This window comes from Tupaia chinensis, unplaced genomic scaffold (genome assembly GCF_000334495.1).
Source record: "Tupaia chinensis unplaced genomic scaffold, TupChi_1.0 Scaffold000140_1, whole genome shotgun sequence".
NCBI lineage: Eukaryota > Metazoa > Chordata > Mammalia > Scandentia > Tupaiidae > Tupaia > Tupaia belangeri.
In genome coordinates, this window is record NW_006159610.1 from 6,812,788 (window position 1) to 6,832,561 (window position 19,774).

The following is a 19,774-nucleotide window of genomic DNA, read 5'->3' on the forward strand; positions in this document are numbered from 1 at the left end:
GCAGTTAGCGTAATGGCTATGTCACTGGACTCCCACGTAGTCGACTGCGGTTCGCGTCCCGGACCTGGTGGCTTAAACTCACGCCAGGCGTGTGTGTGTGCGTGCCCAAGATCCCAAGAGGAGAATGGAGGAGAAGGGATTGCGGCGTGGCCATGCCCCCTGGGAGGGGGTGATTTCTCACTTTCTGTCCTTCTGTCTCTCTCTGTCTGTCTGGTGAGCGCATGCGCCCTATAGCAAAAAACAAACAAACAAACAGAAAACCTCTCAAACAGTTAGGATGAGAAAAATTGGAGTGCCAGGTGGGGGGTGTGAGTTGGAAACAGGTGACAGTGAGACACTGATTTCAATTTTGGTATATTGAGTTTAGGGTGTCTCACTGAAAAATGACCCTATAGGCGCTAGAATTTCCCTTAGAGAATTTCTAGTAGAACAGCTGTTTGGGATCCGGTAGTCATGTGTTTGAGATTGGCTCTACTGCTTTCTGTGTGACCTTCCACAGGTAACTTGTCCTTCCAAGGTGAAATAGAATCTGAGGCAAAGTTAGCACTCCAGGCATGAAAGCTGTCACAGTCACCCTCATGGGTACTGAAATACATGTTTGACACCTTCAGATCTTGTGACCCTCTTGTGAATCTCTGCATTTATTCCCTTTCTGACTTTGTCTCCTTCCCAACTGTGTTCATCCCCCATACTGTAGCCAGAGTGATTTTGTTAACTGCCAGTCTTCCGGGGTTACTTCCTGTTCCCTTCCATGGCTTCCACAAGTGCTGAACTCCACTGTCTTGTGTGGGTGCAGATGTCTTAGGAAAGCCTTGATCAGGTCCTCTGTTATAGAGTTCTCATAAACCCCTATTTTTTTTTTCCAATGTTTACACCTTACTGTAGTTATTTTACTTATTTATTTATTTATTTTTGGAGAGGTTTTTGCTTTAGGGCGCGTGCACTCGCCAGAGAGACAGAAAGCAAGAAATCACCCCCCCAGGGGAGATGGCCACGCCACAATCCCTTCTCCTCCATTCTCCTCTCGGGATCTTGGGCACACACGCACACATGCCCGACGTGAGTTTAAGCCATCGGGTCTGGGACTTGAGCCGGGGCTGACTACATGGGAGTCCAACGACGTAGCTTTGTGCCAACTCCTGATCCCTGTAGTTATTTAATTGTTCTCCTCTCTGCAATACTGTAAAAGATGGGTATGTGGCAGTGCTCAGTACGTGGCCTTGTTTTAATGTCCTTGGTGTGGGCGCCAAGGGCAGTGATGCAGCAGAAAAATGCTGTGCTCTGTGCTGCTGACCCACAGGGGTGTCCAGAGACCTCTCAGTGCTTCATGGACCCACGAGCCCATGATCCTGGGCTGCCTGAAGCTCAGGGTGGACTGCAGTATCGAGACCTTTAAGGGGGGGTTCTTTCCCTCCACTTGCCTCTCTCTCTTGCTCTTGCTCCTAGAAAATATAAACAAATAAACTTAAAATAGAACATTAAACTCCTTGAGGACAGGGCTTTTCCTACTTAAATTTTTCATGATATTTTAACATACCACTTTCTATAAAAAGTTCTTAGCAAATACTTTTGAATCCAAATGGTGGTTTAGCATTAGGTGATATAACTTGGAATTATTGGGTCAAATATGACAAAGAGTTTTAGCATATTTTCATTTTGAAAGCAATACTTAATAGAAACTTGGAAAACATAAGGAAAAGGAAACATGAGAGTATTGCAGTCTCTCCCCAGATTATTTCAGATTGTTTTCTGAAAAGGTTTTATCATCTACTCTTGTTTGTTTCCACTTATTTACTTATTTGTTGAGACAGAGGTAGGGACCTCCAGCATGGTTTCACCGTGCCGCAGTCCTCGGCCAGACGGGATCACAGGCACACTGATGTGTCCAGGTCTACCTCGTTTTCCCATGGTGCAGGTCTGGAGTCTGGGACCTCTTTACCAGAATTCCAGTGAGGATCAGAAGTCGTGGGCAGGAAACACATTTCTAGGATAGGAGTTATTCTAAGAAAAAATTACACTTGAGCAGTTAAGTACATGAGGGGTGGTTTCGTCCTGTGAGAGAGAGAAGTTAGTGAAGAGGACCAGCCTTGCCACATACCAAATATGTGTAAAGTGTGAGAATTAGGGGGCCAGCGGTGGTGTGGTGGTTAGGGCACTGGACTCCCACATGGCTGGCCACAGTTCGAGTCCTGGACTTAGCACTTTCTTTCTCACTTTCCCTCTTTGTCTCTTTCTCTGGTCAAATTGAATAATAATAATAATAATAATAATAATAATAATAATAATAATGGGGCTGGGAGGTTGCGTGGTGGTTAGGGCTGCTAGACTCCCACATGGCCAACCTCAGTTCAAGTTCCGAAACTGGCGGCTTGCTTTCTCACTAGCGGTCTCTCTCTCTTTCTCCATCCCTCTCTGGTCAAGTTAAAAATTAAGTAAATAAATAAGTAAAGTTAAATGAAATAATTCTTCTTTTAAAAAAAGTAATAATAAGGGACCAGCAGATGGTGTAATGGTTACATAGCGGGATTCCTTTGTAGTCTACCATGGTTCAAGTCCTGGATGTGGCGGCTTAAAACTCACATCAGGCAAATGTGTAAGTGTGCCCAAAAATCCCAAGAGGAGAATGGAGGAGAAGGGAGTGCGGTGTGGTCATCCCCCGAAGGGTGATTTCTCACATTCTGTTTCTCTGGCAAGTGCACACGCTCTATAGCAAAAATCTCTCACAAAAAAAAGTAAAAATAAAATTAAATAAATTAAAAAGAATACTAATAATTAAAATATGGGAGTTAAAATAGCTATGGCAGGATGAACAGAAAGCTACCTTGGTATATGGAATTTAAAATGAGAGAGCAGTGGCTTCAAACTCAGGCTGGGTGCATTTCCGGTGTGCCCAAAATCTCAGGAGGAGAATGGAGAAGAGACTGTGGCGGGGTGATTTCTCACTCTCTCTCTCACTGTCTCTCTTTCCGGCAAGTGTACACACCCTAAGGCCAAATCCTATTAAAAAAAGGAAATAAAATGAGAAAAGTAGCATTCCAATTCAGTGGAGAGTAATTATTAAATTGATTAAATGTAATTAAAGATGCTAGTTTCTCCGTCAAATTTATAAACTTTTAAGTTCCAGGAAGACGAAGAGATAGGACTGCTCAGACACTGCTAACGAGAGTGTACCAACACGTGGACCTGCAGACGGTATAATGGTTACGCTGGACTCGAGCGTAGTTGACCATGGTTTGAGTCCCATACATGGTGGACATGTGTGCGTGTGTACCCAAAATCCTGAGAGAAGAATGGAGGAGAAGGAATTGCTGCATGGCCAACCCCCTCCCCGTGGGGGTTCATTCCTCATTTTCTGTCTGTCTCTCTCTGTTTCTCCAGCAAGCATACACACCCTATAGCAAAAATATCTCCTAAAAAAAAAAAGTACGCTGAAACAGCCCAGCAGTGGCATAGACAAAAGTTTATCACTGCCGTATTAGAGCCCCATGGGAAGGCCTGGGGATCTAAAATGCATCTCTTATTATTATTTGAAACATTTGTTTATTATCTATTTGTTGTGATTTTCAAGCTGCTGGGGGTCCAGGGTTCAAACTGCAGTTGGCCATGTGGGAATTTAGTGCCTTAACCACCATACTACCTGCTAGCCCCACGCATCTGTCTTTAACTGTTAGAATCACACTTTCCAGGGACCAGCAGATGGCATAATGGTTGTCGCTGGACTCCCATGTAGTCGACCACAGTTTAGGTCTTGGACTCAATGGCTTAAAATTCATGCTGGCGGGGGCAGCGGGTGGCGTGGTGGTTAAAGGCACTGGATTCCCACATGGCCGACTGGGGTTCGGGTCCCAGGCCTCTGTGGCTTGCTTTCTCACTTTTCCTTTTTCTCTCTCTCTGTTTCTGTCTGATCAAATTAAGAAATAGTAATAACAAATGGAAATAAGAAATACATAAAAAGTTAAAAAAAAAATTCACATTGGGTGTGGGTGCTTGTGGCATGACCATCCTCTCAGGGGGTGATTTCTGGTTTTCTGTCTTTTTGGTGAGCGCATGTGCCCTATAGGAAAAAAAAAAAAACCTCTTAAAAAAAAATACAAAGAATCACAACTTTCCGTTCAGAGGTGTACATTGTGAGAATTGAAACCAAATGAGATCATAGAACTTCACTTCTATGTCTCCAACTTGCGAGCTCACTGTGGCTTGGTGGCGGCGTGTTGGTTGGCAGAGTCCTTGGCACTTCACCGTGCAGTCCTTGCTTCCGTCCTCTCTTTCTGTCCTTTCCTCACCCCCCCAGGGAGTTGTTAAAAGGATGTTTAGAAAGTACAGTTAAATTTGCGCAAGTACATTTAAATTCTTAAAATGACTCTTGCAGATTGAGCTAACATATAAGTGGGATCCTCAGAAAGTTCATGGAGAATGTGTTTTATTAAAAACTAGTGCATGGATTTCAACATTTTATTATACCAAAATAAACTGTTACTCTAATTCCATTTTTTCATGAACTTTTTTTTTTTTTTTTGAGAGGTTTTCGCTACAGGGCGCGTGCGCTCGCCAGACAGAGAGAGACATAGAGACAGAAAGTGAGAAATCACCCCCCAGGGGGGATGGTCATGCCATAATCCCTTCTCCTCCATTCTCCTCTCGGGATCTTGGGCACGCACGCACACGCGCCCGGCGTGAGTTTTAAGCCACTGGGTCCGGGACGCGAACCGCGGTCACTACGTGGGAGTCCAGCGACATAGCCATTATGCTAACTGCTGGTTCCCATGAACATTTTGAAGTCGCCTTATAGTTGTTTCCACAGTACTACCATGTAAGTCTTTTTTTTTCTTTAATTATTTACTTAATTCATTAATTCATTTATTTTTAATTTGACCAAAGAGAGCCACAGAGATAGAGTGGGGGAAAGCTAGAAAGAAAGCAAGCCACCAGGTCTAGGACTCAAACCACAGTTGGCCATGTGGGAGCGTCCAGTGCCCTAACCATACCACCTGCTGGTCCCCAACCATGTAAGGCTTTTAAACTGTAGGAAGCTTACAGATAACCTATAGAATGCTCATAGTATTTCAGGGCCAGCTGGTGGTGTGATAGTTAAGGCTACTGGGTCCTACAGGGCTGGCCATGGTGCAAGTTCCAGATATGGTGGCTAGAAAAACACACAGGGTGCATGTATGTGTGTGCTCCAAATCCCGAGAGGAGTATGGAGAAAGGATTGTATCATGACCATTCCCCCTAGAGGGGTACCCTAATTTTACTTTTTTTCTTTGTCTTTCTGTCTCTGTCTTTGGAGCATGCACACCCTATAGCAAATTTAAAAAAGAAAGAAAGAAAAGAAAAGATGTAACATTTTGTAACTGAGTTAATAAGTGTTTTTTGTTTTGTTTTGTTTTGGGGAGAAGTTTTTGCTATAGAGCGGTGAGCTGGCCAGAGAGACAGAGAGACAGAAAGCGAGAAATCACCCACCAGGGGGGATGGCCACACCACAATCCTTTCTTCTCCATTCCCCTCTCAGGATCTCGGGTATGCACACACACGTGCCCAGCGTGAGTTTAAGCCACTGGGTCCAGGACTCAAACTGCGGTCGACTACATGGGAGTCCTACGACGCCAGGATTAAACTATCTGCTGGTCCCTGTTTGTTTGTTTGTTTGTTTGTTTTTGTCTTCTTCATAATAGAGAAAGTGTACGTGAGGGCACGTGTGGGGGACAGGGAGAAGGCACCCTGGACAGAGTCTCATCATTTTATGATCCTTTTTCCCCAGCCTTCCAGCAACTCAGGATCTTGGGTTCGTGCTTGTACTGGGTGTATTTTCAGGCCAACCCAGGGAGCCTAACTGCAGAGGGCAGCTAGCTTGCAGCCTCAAAAGGCACTTGGGTTACTGTTGTGCTGCAACAGCTAGGTTGTTTTATTATTTTTTCTTAACTTTTCAAAAAATATTTACTTAATTTTATTTATTCATTCACTTATTTTAATTTGACCGGAGACAGACACATAGAAAGAGAGAGAGGGAAAGTGAGAAGGCAAGCCACTAGGTCTGAGACTCAATCCATGATTGGCCATATGAAAGTGTCCAGCCTCTTAAGTACCATGCCACCAGTTGGCCCCTTAAACTTACTTATTTTTTCCATGAGACAGAGCCAGAGAGAGAGAGGCACTTCCATTAGTGTCTTCATACCACGATCCCCAGTGTCAGTTGGCCCTGGTCATGGGCATGTGTGCATGTTCTCAGTGTGCTTAGGGAGGTCCTGGGATGCAAACCCGGTGAAACCTCACCTGCTTTGTTTTATTTTGTCCTTGTTTTACCTTTTTTTAAAAGATTTTTGTCATAAGGCAAGTGTGCTCCCCAGAGAGAAAGAGAGGGAAAGTAAAAAAATCACTCCCGGGGAAATGGCCACGCCACAATCCCTTCTTCATTCTCTCCTTGGGATTTTGGGCATGCATACATGTGCGTCTGGTGATATTTTTAAGCTTCCAGTTCCAGGACTTGAATCACTGAGTCAGCCATGTGGGATCCTGCACCTTATCCACTATGTCACTTGCTGGTTTCTTGTTTTACTTCTGAGAAACTTTTTATTAATAGTTAAAGGAATTGCAGACTCACAGTAGATTGCACATAGAATAACTGCTGTCTTTCATAACTGTAGTTAGCAAAAGCAGGAGTTGACATCAGTACAATGTGGTGAGACAGACAGCAGACCTTCCTCAGATTTCATGTTTTTGTGTGCACTCATTTTTCCTTTTCTTGTATATCTGTAATTGTGTAATGTTTCAACAGTAATTTAGTGATAGTTTTGTTATATAGAAAAGTCGCCAAGATAGTAGTTGCCACGTAGTCCTCACCCACTGTCGCCTACTTAACATGTACACGTTCTTACATTCACATAGTGCGTTTGTCAGAACCAAGGAACCAAAACGGGTACGTTTCTGTTCATTAGAATCCACAGCTTTCTTGGATTTTGCTAGTTTCCGCTTATGCTCCTCTTCAGTTCCTGGATCCCATCCATGGAACCATGTTACATTTAATCTTTATGTCTCCTGGGACCAGCAGTTAGCGTAATGGCTATGTCGCTGGACTCCCATGTAGTCGACCATGGTTCAAGTCCTGGACCCAGTGGCTTTTAAACTCACACGGGGCGTGTGTGCATGTGTGCCCAAGATCCCGAGAGAATGGAGGAGAAGGGCCAACCCCCCTGGGGGGTGATTTCTCACTCACTCTCTCTCTGTCTCTGTCTTTCTGGTGAGTGTACACACCCTGTAGCAAAAACTTTTCCAAAACAAAACAAAACAAAACAAAACAAAACAAAAATCATTATCTCCTTAGACTCATCTAAACCACAACAGCTTTTCAGCTTTTCCTTGCTTTTGACATCTTAACAGCTTTGAGGAAGACTAGTTGGTTATTTTGCAGAATGTTCCTCAACCTGGGTTAGTTTGATGTTTTTCTCTTAGACTCAGGCTATAGGCTTTTAAAAGGGGGAACCACAGAGACGGAGAGTAGTTTTTATCATGTCACATCAAAGGTAACACTCTCAACGTGGTTTATGACTGTCAGTGTTCACGTGGTCACAGCTGAGGTCCTGTCGGCCAGGCACTCCCCTGGAGAGGCGCTTTGTCCCCCCTTTAATTTCCTCTGAGGAAGCAAGTCACTAAAGTGCAATTTACGCTCTAGGTGTGGGGGAACTGAAACTTAAACCTCCCGGAGGTAATTATCTACAAAACTTATTTGAATTTTTCTACTAACTTACAGTTAGTACTGACTTACAGTGAGTACTGAATCAGTCTAAAGTGTCTGTTTTTTGCAGGGTGGGAAACCCCGTAAACACCGGAAGGATCGGCTACAAGATTTAATTGACATAGGCTTTGGCTATGATGAGACAGATCCGTTTATTGATAACTCAGAGGCTGTGAGTAATATATCTTTACTATAGTAGTACATTCTTTGGGATAATAGACGGCAGGGATAAAGTAACTTAAGTAGTCCAGTGAATGTTTTTATTTGTGCTTTTTTTTTCCTTTAGTTTTTTGCCATACAGCATGTGTGCTTGCCAGAGACAGAGGGAAAATGAGAGGTCACCCCCAGGTGGAATGGCCACACCACAATCCCTTGTCCTCTCAGGATTTTAAGCATGCGCACACACGTGCCTAGCATGATTTTCTAGCCTCTGCATCCAGGACTTGTACTGCTGTCGCCTACGTGGGAATCCAGTGCCTTAACCACCACGCCACTTGCTGGTCCTTTATTTGTGCTTTTAAAAGCCATATTCACTGCTTAAAGATTTTTCACTATTCTTTAAAAAAAAAAAATACTGCAGAAGGCCAGCAGGTGGCCTAGTAATTAAGATGCTGGACTCCCAGATGGTGAGCTGTGTGGTTCAATTCCTGAACCCAGTGGCTTGAAACTCATGCCAGGACCGTGTGCATGCATATCCAAAAATCCTGATAGGAGAATGTAGGAGGAGGGATTGCAGCACGGCTGTCCCCCGGAGGATGATTGCTCACTTTCTCTTGCTCTGTTTCAGTTTTTCTGGTAAGCACACATGCCCTATAGCATAAACTGTTCTCTAAAAAAAAAAAAAAGAGTACTGTGCATCTAAGTTTTGTAATGTTGGGTTGGTCCATGGTGAATTATTATCACGTTATTACATAGACTGTTTCAGCAAGCTTTCTCTGTAAAGGGCCCGTAGTCAGTATTTTCGATATGAGCCAGCCACTCTGACGTAGCACAGAGCAGCCAGACAGCAGGTAGACGAGTGGGCGTGGCTGTGTCACCTTGCAACTTGACTCTGGGCTTTGACATTTAGATTTCATCTGATTGTCATGTGTTATGAAATAGTCTTTTGATTTTTCCCAACATTTAAAAAATGTGGGACCAGCAGGTGGCGTGGTGGTTAAAGTCGTGGACTTCCACATGGCCAACCTTGGTTTGAGTCCTGGACCTGATGGCTTGTTTCTCTTTCTGTCTCTCTCTCTGTCCCTCTCTGGTCAAATTAAAATATAAACAAACAAACAGATAAACTTAAAGAAAATAATTCTTTTAAGAAAAGAGAAATGTGTGCATGTCTAAAATCCCAAGAGGAGAAATGGTGGAGAAGGCATTGCAGGGTGGCCATCCTCCTTATGGGGTTGTGCTTTCTCTTTTTCTCTTCCTCTCTGTCTCTTTTTGACAAGTGTACACACTCGATAGCAAACTGGAAAAAAAAAAGAATAGTAGCAATGGAAGAGAAAGAAGTAGTAGCAGCGATTCTTAAGTATATATTATGCTGAGAAAATGTCAAGAATTTACTCTATTATTCCAGAAGTTCTTTTCTCCTCTATATACTAGTTGCTCAGAGCTAATTTTTATTTCATATGTTCACTGTTCCTAATGTATTTCACAAACATTCTTATCACAGTCATTGTTACAAGTTAGGATTTAAGTGAGACGTTGCCATGGTGAATTAATTTCTGATTTATCTATAGGATTAAAGACAATAAGATGTATCTGAAACTTTTTGTTTTTAATCTAGTATGATGAATTAGTTCCTGCTTCTCTAACCACAAAATATGGAGGCTTTTATATCAACACGGGCACGCTACAGTTTCGCCAAGCTTCAGATACTGAAGAAGAAGATGTATCAGACAACCAAAAGCACAAGCCACCCAAAGTGAGTTTATCTGATGTTGCAGCAGTAGAGGGAACATTTAGTTATTAGGATATATTTTTTAAAATGTTACATGTGCCACACTGTTCAAATAAGAAAAAGTAAAGTACTAGCCATTGTTTAATGAATCTATAGTTAATTGCATGTCTTAAAATACAATTATGGGTGCCAGCTGCTGGTGTGCTGGTGAAGGCAGCTGGATCCACATGGCCGACTATGTGGTTTGAGCCCTGGACCCTGTGACTTGAGAAACACACAGGTACGTGTGTGTGCACCAAACCCCAAAAAGTGGGAGAAATAGAAGAGAAGGGATTATGGTGTGACCAGACCCAAGGGGATTGCTTTCTCACTTTCCCTCTCTTCTTTTTTTTTTCTCTCTGTCTCACAAGTGCATGCACCTTCTAGCAAATTAAAAAATAAAATGTGTGAATACAGGAAAATTGGCATTTATATCATAGTAAAAGTATGAATTCTTTTAAAAGTTCTCTCTACATATATATGTGTTCTAATTATCTGTTTCTAGGGTAAGATTAAATTTTCAGGATACATTAAGACTTGCTATAAAAATGACTGTTAATAACTATTACCTTTCTAAGATGTAATTTGACACAAATTCTGTAGAGTTCGTATATATTGGATTTGCAAAATGAATATCATTAGATAAGTGTTTCTTAAAGTGTGGTTCAAAGACTCATATCAGAATCACCAAAATACTTGTTAAAAATGCAAATTATGGCCCAATGGTGGTAACTGCATGAGAGGCACAGGTTTGATTCCTGGCCTACCCTAAAAACCAGGTATGGTGTTGTGCACCAGCACTCAGAAAACTGACACAGGAGGATTGTAACAATGCTAGACCCCTTTTAAGAACAGCCAAAGGGCCAGCAGGTAGATTGGTGGTTAAGGGCTCTGGACTCCCACATGGCTGACTGTGGTTCGAGTCTCAGATCTGGCAGCTTGCTTTCTCACTTTCCCTCTCCCTCATTCTTTCTCTCTTATTCTCTGTCCCTCTCTGGTCAAATTAAAATACATAAGTAAAGTGGTGGTTAAAGGTGCTGGATTCCCACATGGCCGACTGTGGTTCAAGTCCTAGACCTGGTAGCCTCCTTTCTCGCTTTCCATTTCTCTCTCTCTCTCTCCCCCTGGTCAAATTAAAAAATAATAATAACAAATGGAATTAAATAAATAAATATATATATTTTTAAAGATAATTCTGAAAAAGAAAAAAGAACAACAACAAAAAAGCACAAGTTTTAGGGCCCGATCCCAGATAGCAGAAATGAAACCAGAGGTGAGAGTGCTCGTGGACCCCGAGATTCTACATTTTTCACGCAGTTCTAGTGAGCGCTGACATTAGAGAAAAGCCACTGCCTTGGATACGCATTGCTAACTTCAGAGTGTAAAGCATCCATACTTAGATATTCTTCGATCATTTTGCAGATTCCCAAAATAAAAGAAGATGATATTGAGATGAAGAAACGGAAGCGGAAAGAGGAAGGTGAAAAGGAGAAGAAGCCAAGGAAAAAAGTACCCAAGCAACTGGGGTATGTGAAATTAAATCTAGTAATGGAGCTACTGATGCAGTGTGGCTAACTCCTTTTAGAAAGATACTGCCATTGTTAATTAATTCTGCTTAGCTTAGTTGAACACAAATACTATGGATCTATTCGCTTCTATTTTAATAATATTGTAGCATTTAATATTAAGTAGGCTTGGTCATCTAAGAGACTCATTTTTTTGTTTTGTTTTTTTAAAAGAGATTTTGTCTTAGGCATATACACTACCTGGAGAAAGAGAGAGAGGAAGAGATAGCTATAGCGATAGGGAAGATGAGAAATTACCTACCACAGGGGATGGCCATGTTGCAATTGTGGGATCTTGGGCACACATGCACTTGTGCCCAGTATGATTTTCAAGCCACTGGGCCCAGGACTCGAACTGCAATAGGACATATGAGAGTCCAGTAACGTGACTACTTCAGCTGCTGGTCCCAAGAAAGAGAATCATATTTTATTTTTTTAAATTATTTAACTTGCTTTATTTGTTAACTTATTTTAATTTGACCAGAGAGGGACAGAGCAAGGGAGAGAGAGAGAGAGAGAGAGAGGGAGGGGGAGAGAGAGAGAGAGAGAGAGAGAGCAAGCGAGTGAGCATCCCGGTAGGTCCAGGACTTGAATTGTGGTCCACCATGTGGGAGTCCAACGTACTTAGTACCACGCCACTTGCCGCCCCTTCATGGTGTTTTAAATTAATTTACAGATTGGTTCTTTAAGTATATTGCCCATTATAATTTTTATTTATCTATTTATTTTTTAAATTGTCAGGGAAATGTACACTCACTAGAAAGACCGAGAGAGAAAGAAAGAGAGACAAAGCACCCTAGTGGGGTGTGTTCATGCTGCAGTCCTTTCTCCTCTTTTTCTCCATCCTGTCAAAATCTGGCCATGTGCACACATGGGCCCAGCATGTTTTTCTTTTAAGAATTATTTTTATTCGGGACCAGCAGATGGCATAATGGCTATGTTGCTGGACTCCCATGTATTGACCATGGTTCGAGTCCTGGACCCGGTGGCTTAAATTCACACCGGGCACATGTGCATAATGCCCAGGATCTTGAGGAGGATGGAGAAGAAGGGATTGCTGTGTGGCTATCCTCCTAGGGGGTGATTTCTAGCTTTCTGTCTCTCTGACTCTCTGTGTTTCTGGCGAGGGCACATACCCTATAACAAAAACCTCTCCCCCCCCAAAATATTTTTATTTAACTTTATTTATTTATTCATCCATTTTAATTTGACCAGAGAGGGACTGAGAGAGAGAGAGGGAAAGTGAGAAAGCAAGCCACCAGGTCCAAGACTCGAACCATGGTCGGCCATGTGGGAGTCCAGTGCCCTTAACCACCACACTACCTGCCAGACCCCCAACATGTTTTTCAAGTGCTAGGACCTAGATTCAAACTGCATCTGGCCACGTGGGATCTGGCACTTACCGCACAGTGGTAACGACTATGCTTAGGGGCTGACCCTCATTACAACTTTTTACTAACTAGAACCAGTTTGAAAAGATGGAGTAACCTTTGAATAAGCTGTTTTAATTTTTTGGTACTAAAACTAAGCTTAGATGTCTGAGGACTGAAGATTGTTGGTAACTTTCATATAAATGATGTATTTGTTCTAATATAAACAATTATACTGATGTTTTTTTCAGGTATTCTTGATGCTTTTATGTAGTGGTTTTGCTACTAAAATCTAAAGAGAAATTGAATTTCTTATTTTTCAACTTTATAACTTATTCATTCAGCAAATATTTGTTGAGTACTTGACTGTATAATAGGTTCTGCTGCAGGTTTTGGGTGTCCAATATTAGATGAGAAGTGGACCTGCCTTCAAGGTACTAATAATTTTTTATGTTCCATAGCGCAGTCAGAAGCCTCTAATCTGTAGGATTTGGAAGTGATTTCTTAGTGGCAGGGATGGCTTCCTATAGGGAGAAGGTTATTATCACAAAATGCACTTATCTGTCTATCTACTATGGCTATTCTAGAATGGGAAGTGGAAAATGATCAGAAGCTAGCAGATAGCAGATATTATATTAGGTCGTCAGAAAAGTCATGGTCTGTTTTTCTATGCACAAATACGCCATGACTCGCCTGACAACACAGTGGAATAGAGTCTAGGAAGAAGGCATGGTGGCAATGAAAGCACCCAGATCAAGACAGCCGATTTTTGTGTTTTTTGTTTGTTTGTTTGTTTGTTTTTGGCAGTTTGTGGCTCAAGCCATCAGGTACCAGTTTGAAGGTTTTCTATATGGAGTACCCTGCTTATATGACAATACTATTTTCAGCAGAAGTACATTTCTTACCGCAATTTATTTCTTAGATGACTACTCTCCATAGACCTGCTGAAGAATGTGAACATTGTAAAAAGAGCAATAAGTAAAACTTAATGTACTTAAATAAATCTGAGTTATATTGAGTTTTTTCATTCTGTTGACCTTATTCTTTTTATTTTCTTTTTTTCAATTTTAAAAATTTAATTAATTGATTTTATTGCCAGAGGGCACATATACATACCAGAAAGAGACAGAGTGAGTGAGTGAAAGAGAAGGGGAGAAAGTAACCCCCAGTGGGGCATGGTCACACAGCAATTTATCCTCCTATTTTCTTCCAACCTGTTGGGATTTGGGGCATGCACACTGTCCTTAGCATATTTTTCAAGCCACCAGAGCTGGGACTCAGACTGCAGCTGACATGTGGTATCCAGTTCTTTTAACCAGTAGACCAAGGACCAACCCTCTTTTCAATTTCTTCACCATAATGGCCATTTACCTATCTGCTTTTCATAGGTGACAATCCAGATGATGAAAAAGATGCTGTCAATAATGTAATTTAATAAGCAATTAGAAGTGGTTGGAAAGTTGGCATGGTAGTTAAGGGCACTGGAAATAATTCTTTAAAAAATAAAAGCAATTATGGGAACCAGCAGGTGGCATGGTGGTTAAGGGGTTGGCCACTCCCACATGGTCGACCGTGGTTCGAGTTCCGTACCTGGTGGCTTGCTTTCTCTCTCTCTCTCTCTGTTGGTCAAATTAAAACAAATGAATGAATAAATAAAATTAAATAATTATTTAAAAAAATTAAGAACCATTTGCTCTGCCACCTAGCAAATGATGTTTTAATTCCATGTCTTCTCATTTACACAAAGCTTTAATGTTTGAAAAAATCACATATAACCTAACTGATCACTTCTTTCTTCACAGAGTTGTGGCTCTAAATTCACATAAGTCTGAAAAAAAGAAGAAACGTTATAAAGATTCTCTTTCTCTAGCTGCCATGATACGAAAATTTCAGAAAGAGAAGGATGCATTAAAGAAGGAGTCTAACCCTAAAGTCCCAGTGACCTTATCAACCTCCTCTCTGAATAAACCCCCCTGTGCTGCTGCAGCATTGGGGAATGAAGTCCCGGACTTAACTCTGAGCAGTGCCGATCCAGATCTACCCATTTTCGTTAGCACAAATGAGCATGAACTGTTCCAGGAAGCTGAAAATGCCCTAGAGATGCTAGATGATTTCGACTTTGACAGATTACTAGATGCTGCTTCCGATGGTAGCCCCCTGTCTGAGTCAGGGGGAGAAAATGGAAACACCACCCAGCCAACCTACGCCTCTCAGGTTATGCCCAAGGTGGTACCAACACTTCCAGAGGGTCTGCCTGTACTGCTTGAAAAGCGCATCGAAGACCTCCGTGTAGTAAGTAACAATTCCCTTGATTTCTACAATATTTGTTACACAAAACTGATAGTAAGTGCTTTTTTTATTAGAATTTCTTTTTGTTTAATTTTATTCTTTGTCATTTAAAAAAAAATTTTTTTTAAAGTTGACCACAGAGAGACAGAGAGAGAGAAGGAAAGTAAGAAAGCAAGCTGCCAGGTCTGGGACTCAAACTGCAGTCAGCCATGTGGGAGTCCATCTGCCTTAACCACCATGCTACCTGCCAGCCCAGTAAATGCTTTTTTGAAAAAAAAACAGACGCGGGGCCAGCAGATGGCGAAATGGTTATGTTCCTGGACTCCCACGTAATTGACTGTATGTATGTATGTGTGTGTGTGTGTGTGTGTGTGTGTGTGTGTGTGTGTGTGGGCCCAGTGGCTTAAAACTCACTTTAGGCACCTATGCATGCAAGAAAGGACTCTGGTGGGACCATCCACCCTGGGGGTGATTTCTCACTTTCTGTTTCTCTGTCTCTGTTTCTAATGAGTGTACTCACCCTATAGCAAAAATCTCTCTTTAAAAATAGATAAATAAATAAATAAGACAAAAGTAATTACTGACAATCCCAGCACCCTTATAAACTTATAACAACAACATTTTATTTTTCATATTTCCTTTTTTATTTTTTTAATTTGCTAGGGTGAGTATGTGCCCACCGGAGAGAGAGGGAGAGAGAGAGGGAAAGTGAGAAGTGACACCCCGAGGGTAATGACTATGCCACAGTCTCTGCTCCTCAATTTCTCCTTTCAGAATTTTGGACACACACCTGGTATGTTTTTCAAGCTGAGGTCCAAGACTTGAACTGCACAGTCAGCTGCTTGGGATCCAGCCGCCTTAACCACCACACCACTGGCTGGCCCCCTCATTTCCTTTTAGGCCTTGGCTATGTGCCTAGGTCTTTTCTTCTAAGTAGAAATAACTATAGTTGTAACGTGGATACTGTCGATTCATTTATCATTTCAGTTCATAAATATCTTTCTGAACAAATGTCATGACACTATTTTTATTAGCTACATTATCATACAAAGAGAATACAGCTAGGAAAGAAGCAAACAGTGACACTGTGGAAGTGTACCTGAACTTAGTCCAAACTGCGTTGACATTTAGTTATTGTGTAATTTGTTTTTCCAGGTGATTAACAGCTTAGTAGGCATGCATTTTATTCCCAGTAGGAGAAATGTTAGACTTTGTAGCCTCTCACTGTAGATTACTCTCCAGATTGACTTGGATTTATAGTCTGGGTTTTTGGTTTTATTTTAACCTGTATATGCAATTATGTCTCATACACTCTCTCTCCTTTTTATCTTTGGAAGATAGTATTTGCCTAAAAATGTGCCAAGCCCAGCCTGAAATGCCCCCCCCCTTTTAAAATAATTATTTATTTTATTTATTATTACTGTTCTTCGTTTGACCAGGGAGACACACAAACACACACACACACACACACACACACACACACACACACACACAGAAAGAGAGAAAGCAAGCCGCCAGGTTTAGGGCTCGAACCATGGTTAGCCATTTGGGAGTCCAGCATCTTTTTTTTTTTTTTTTTGGAGAAGTTTTTGCTATAGGGCACGTGTGCTCACCAGACAGACAGAGAGAGACAGAGAGACAGAAAGCGAGAAATCACCCCCCAGGGGGGTTGGCCATGCCACAGTCCCTTCTCCATTCTCCTCTCGGCATCTTGGGCATACACACACACGTGCCCGGCATGAGTTTTAAACCACCGGGTCCGGGACGTGAACCGCGGTCGACTACATGGGAATCCAGCGACATAGCCATTACACTAACTACTGGTCCCGCGAGTCCAGCATCTTAACCACCATGCCACTTGCCAGCCTGTAAAATAACATTTTTGATTATTTTAGCATGATTATCTGGTCCTCTGTCATATTTTCAGTGTTCTGTTTTTTACTCCTGATTACAAAAGTAGTACAAACAATATAGAATGTTTTTCATACTCAGGAAAATATCCCTTGATTTGACATTTCCTAGCCCTAACAGAGATAACCATTAGTAAAGTGCTGTTTTTCTGAACTTTAATCCATGCATTTCCAAATATTATTATTAAAAATAATAATAACAAAGGAGGGAAGAGCAACAAAAAAGAGCACAGACGAAACACAGTAAGGATTGGTTGTCAGGTCATCATAACAACTGCAGGTATGAGCAACTCATCTGTTAGAACAAAAACTCACATTAAGCCGATAAACAAATTTTCATTTCCATCCATATTAGAAAGAGCTATATAAAAAAAAATTCTATACAAAAGTCAAATGCAAATGATAGGAAAAACTACCATGCAGAAATAAAGGGGTCTGGGACCAGCAGTTAGCGTAATGGCTATGTCGCTGGACTTCCATGTAGTCAACCGCGGTTCAAGTCCCAGACCCGGTGGCTTAAAACTCACGCCGGGCATGTGTGCGTGTGTGCCCAAGATCCCGAGAGGAGAATGGAGGACAAGGGATTGCGGCGTGGCCATCCCCCCTGGGGGGTGATTTCTCGCTTTCTGTCTCTCTGTCTGTCTCTCTCTCTCTGTTTGGTGAGCACATACGCCCTATAGCAAAAACCTCTCCAAAAAAACAAAAAGAAAAGAAAAATAAAGGAGTCTAGGGGCTGGCAGGTGGCATGGTGGTTAAGGACACTGGATTCCCATATGGCCAACTGCAGTTTGAGTCCCAGACCTGGCGGCTTGCTTTTTCCCTTTCCCTTTCCCTTTCCCTCTCTCTCTCTCTGTCTGGTCAGATTAAAAAATAGTAAGTGGAATTAAATATATAAATAAATAAATCTTTTTTTTTTTTTAAATAAAGGAGTTGAGTAAATTGGATGAAATTAAATTTGGGGATGAGCATTAATAAAATGAAAAGGGTCATCTTTAAATGAGCACTATCATAGTGAGAAACAGCCATCAAGAATCCTCTGAAGCAAACCACACGGCACAGAAGCGTACAGCGGAAGCTGTGGTGAACACAGTGTAAGGAAGGGAGCATGTGCAGTGAGATCCTTTAGCATGCTTCCTTAAGTCCTGGATTGAGGAAATAAACTGGAATAAGTTAAAATTCAGAGGAACTAATTGGTAAGTCATGGCCTCAGAATAAACGTTAAAAAGTCAAAAATAGAAAAGAAGAATAGAACTGATAAATAGACTCTAAACCATACTTATTAGAGAAACCAGATAAATCACTCACGCCCCTAATCAGACATTAAAAATTTAGGTGTTAAGAGAAATAATACAACACAGATTTGATTAATAAATTATTTAGTTAGTTAGTTATTTTGGAGAGGTTTTCGCTGCAGGGCGCGTGTGCTTGCCAGACAGACAGAGAGAGACATAGAGACAGAAAGCGAGAAATCACCCCCCAGGGGAGATGGTCACACCACAATCCCTTCTCCTCCATTTTCCTCTCGGGATCTTGGGCACGCACGCACACATGCCCCTGTGAGTTTTAAGCCACCGGGTCCAGGACGTGAACTGCGGTCGACTACGTGGGAGTCCAGCGACATAGCCATTACGCTAACCGCTGGTTCCCTGATTAATGAATTTTAAAATGTGATTTAAGTAGAGAACTCCTAGGGGAAAAAGGCAGGCTGTAGGATAATCCACAGATTACAACACCATTGATCACTATTTTTAATATCATCCTTTTGTCCTCTACTTATTTTTTTTAACTGTACAGTGAATAGAAACCAGATGGGGTTCTTATTTAATCTCCTCCCCAACTCTGTATGACGTGTAGGCATCATTCCCCTTCCATGTATATGAAGATAGGTTAAATAGCTAGGTCGAGGCCGCGGGTGGAGCTGGAGTTCCGATACCAAGATGCACTGACTCCAAAGGACATGCCTTTTGCTATCCCACATGCCCACCCCCTCGTTTCTTTTTTTCTTTTCAAGAATTATTTATTTTATTTATTTATTTTTTCACATGAATTTTGCCAGAGAAAGACAGAGACAGACAGACAGAGAAAGAAAGCAAGCCACCAGATCTGGGACTCAAACTGTGGTCAACCATGTGGGTTGACCAGCGCCTTAACCACCATGCCACCTGCTGGCCCCCACCCCTCACTTCTTTAGTTCCTTCTGTTGATAAGTTTTAAAAAGCACTAGTAATGTGATTCAGGTTTTTCAGGATATAATTACTAGTAATAATAGCTATTGTTTATTTAGCAGAAACTGCTCCTGTTTCGCTCAGGGTGAGAACAGCCCTGGCTGGATGTGTTTCTGCACAACCCAGTCATCTCCTCCATCTACGAGGCTAAGAAACTCAGGCTCAGGGAGGTTAAGCGATTCGGCTAAGGCCGTGTCACGTTTAGGTGGCTGTACCAGCATTCGCAGTGAAGTTTAGTCAGAGTTGTTGAGCTCCAAACCTTTCATTCAGTCTGCCCTGTTACCTGCCATTCGTTCTCACCTCATTAATGAAATTGGTTCGTAACAAGGATGTTTCAGTCTTTTTGTTGTCGTTTCAGACTTACAAGGCTCGGTCATGTCTTGTATCAGAGAACATTATCCATCTCTGAGCAGCCACTCCAGGATTATTAATACAGCCTTTTTCTAACCCCTTAGTAGGAGGTTATCAGTAATAAGCCTCGTTTTACTTTCTGATACCTGTGAATTTGCCATATTTCTCTTTGAAATATGAAATGGTACTTTTTCTTCAGGACATGAGAATTCATCTTCAGCTCAAATGTTCTTGTCTGTCTGACAGTTTCTTGTTGTTTTTTTCTCACTTTATAACATTCCTCTCTGTTCAACCTCTTCATTTTTTTTGATTCCCTTTCTTAAGGTTTGATTTTCATTCTGGCCTTTGTCTTATACTTCTGCTTCCTGTATTTTTGCCCACTCTTCATCCTGTCTAAGAAGAACATCT

At 41.7% G+C, this 19,774-nt stretch overlaps 1 protein-coding gene across 1 annotated transcript in view; it reads left to right on the plus strand.

The window, feature by feature from the left end:
- UBN2 (ubinuclein 2) overlaps positions 1–19,774 on the plus strand; it is a 77,437-nt gene that overhangs the window by 16,153 nt on the left and 41,510 nt on the right. Inside the window, exons 3-6 of the mRNA XM_006145092.3 lie at positions 7,800–7,901; positions 9,504–9,641; positions 11,079–11,182; positions 14,394–14,883. Of these exons, the coding sequence (XP_006145154.1) occupies positions 7,800–7,901; positions 9,504–9,641; positions 11,079–11,182; positions 14,394–14,883 (834 nt within the window). The remainder of the gene's footprint in view (positions 1–7,799; positions 7,902–9,503; positions 9,642–11,078; positions 11,183–14,393; positions 14,884–19,774) is intronic.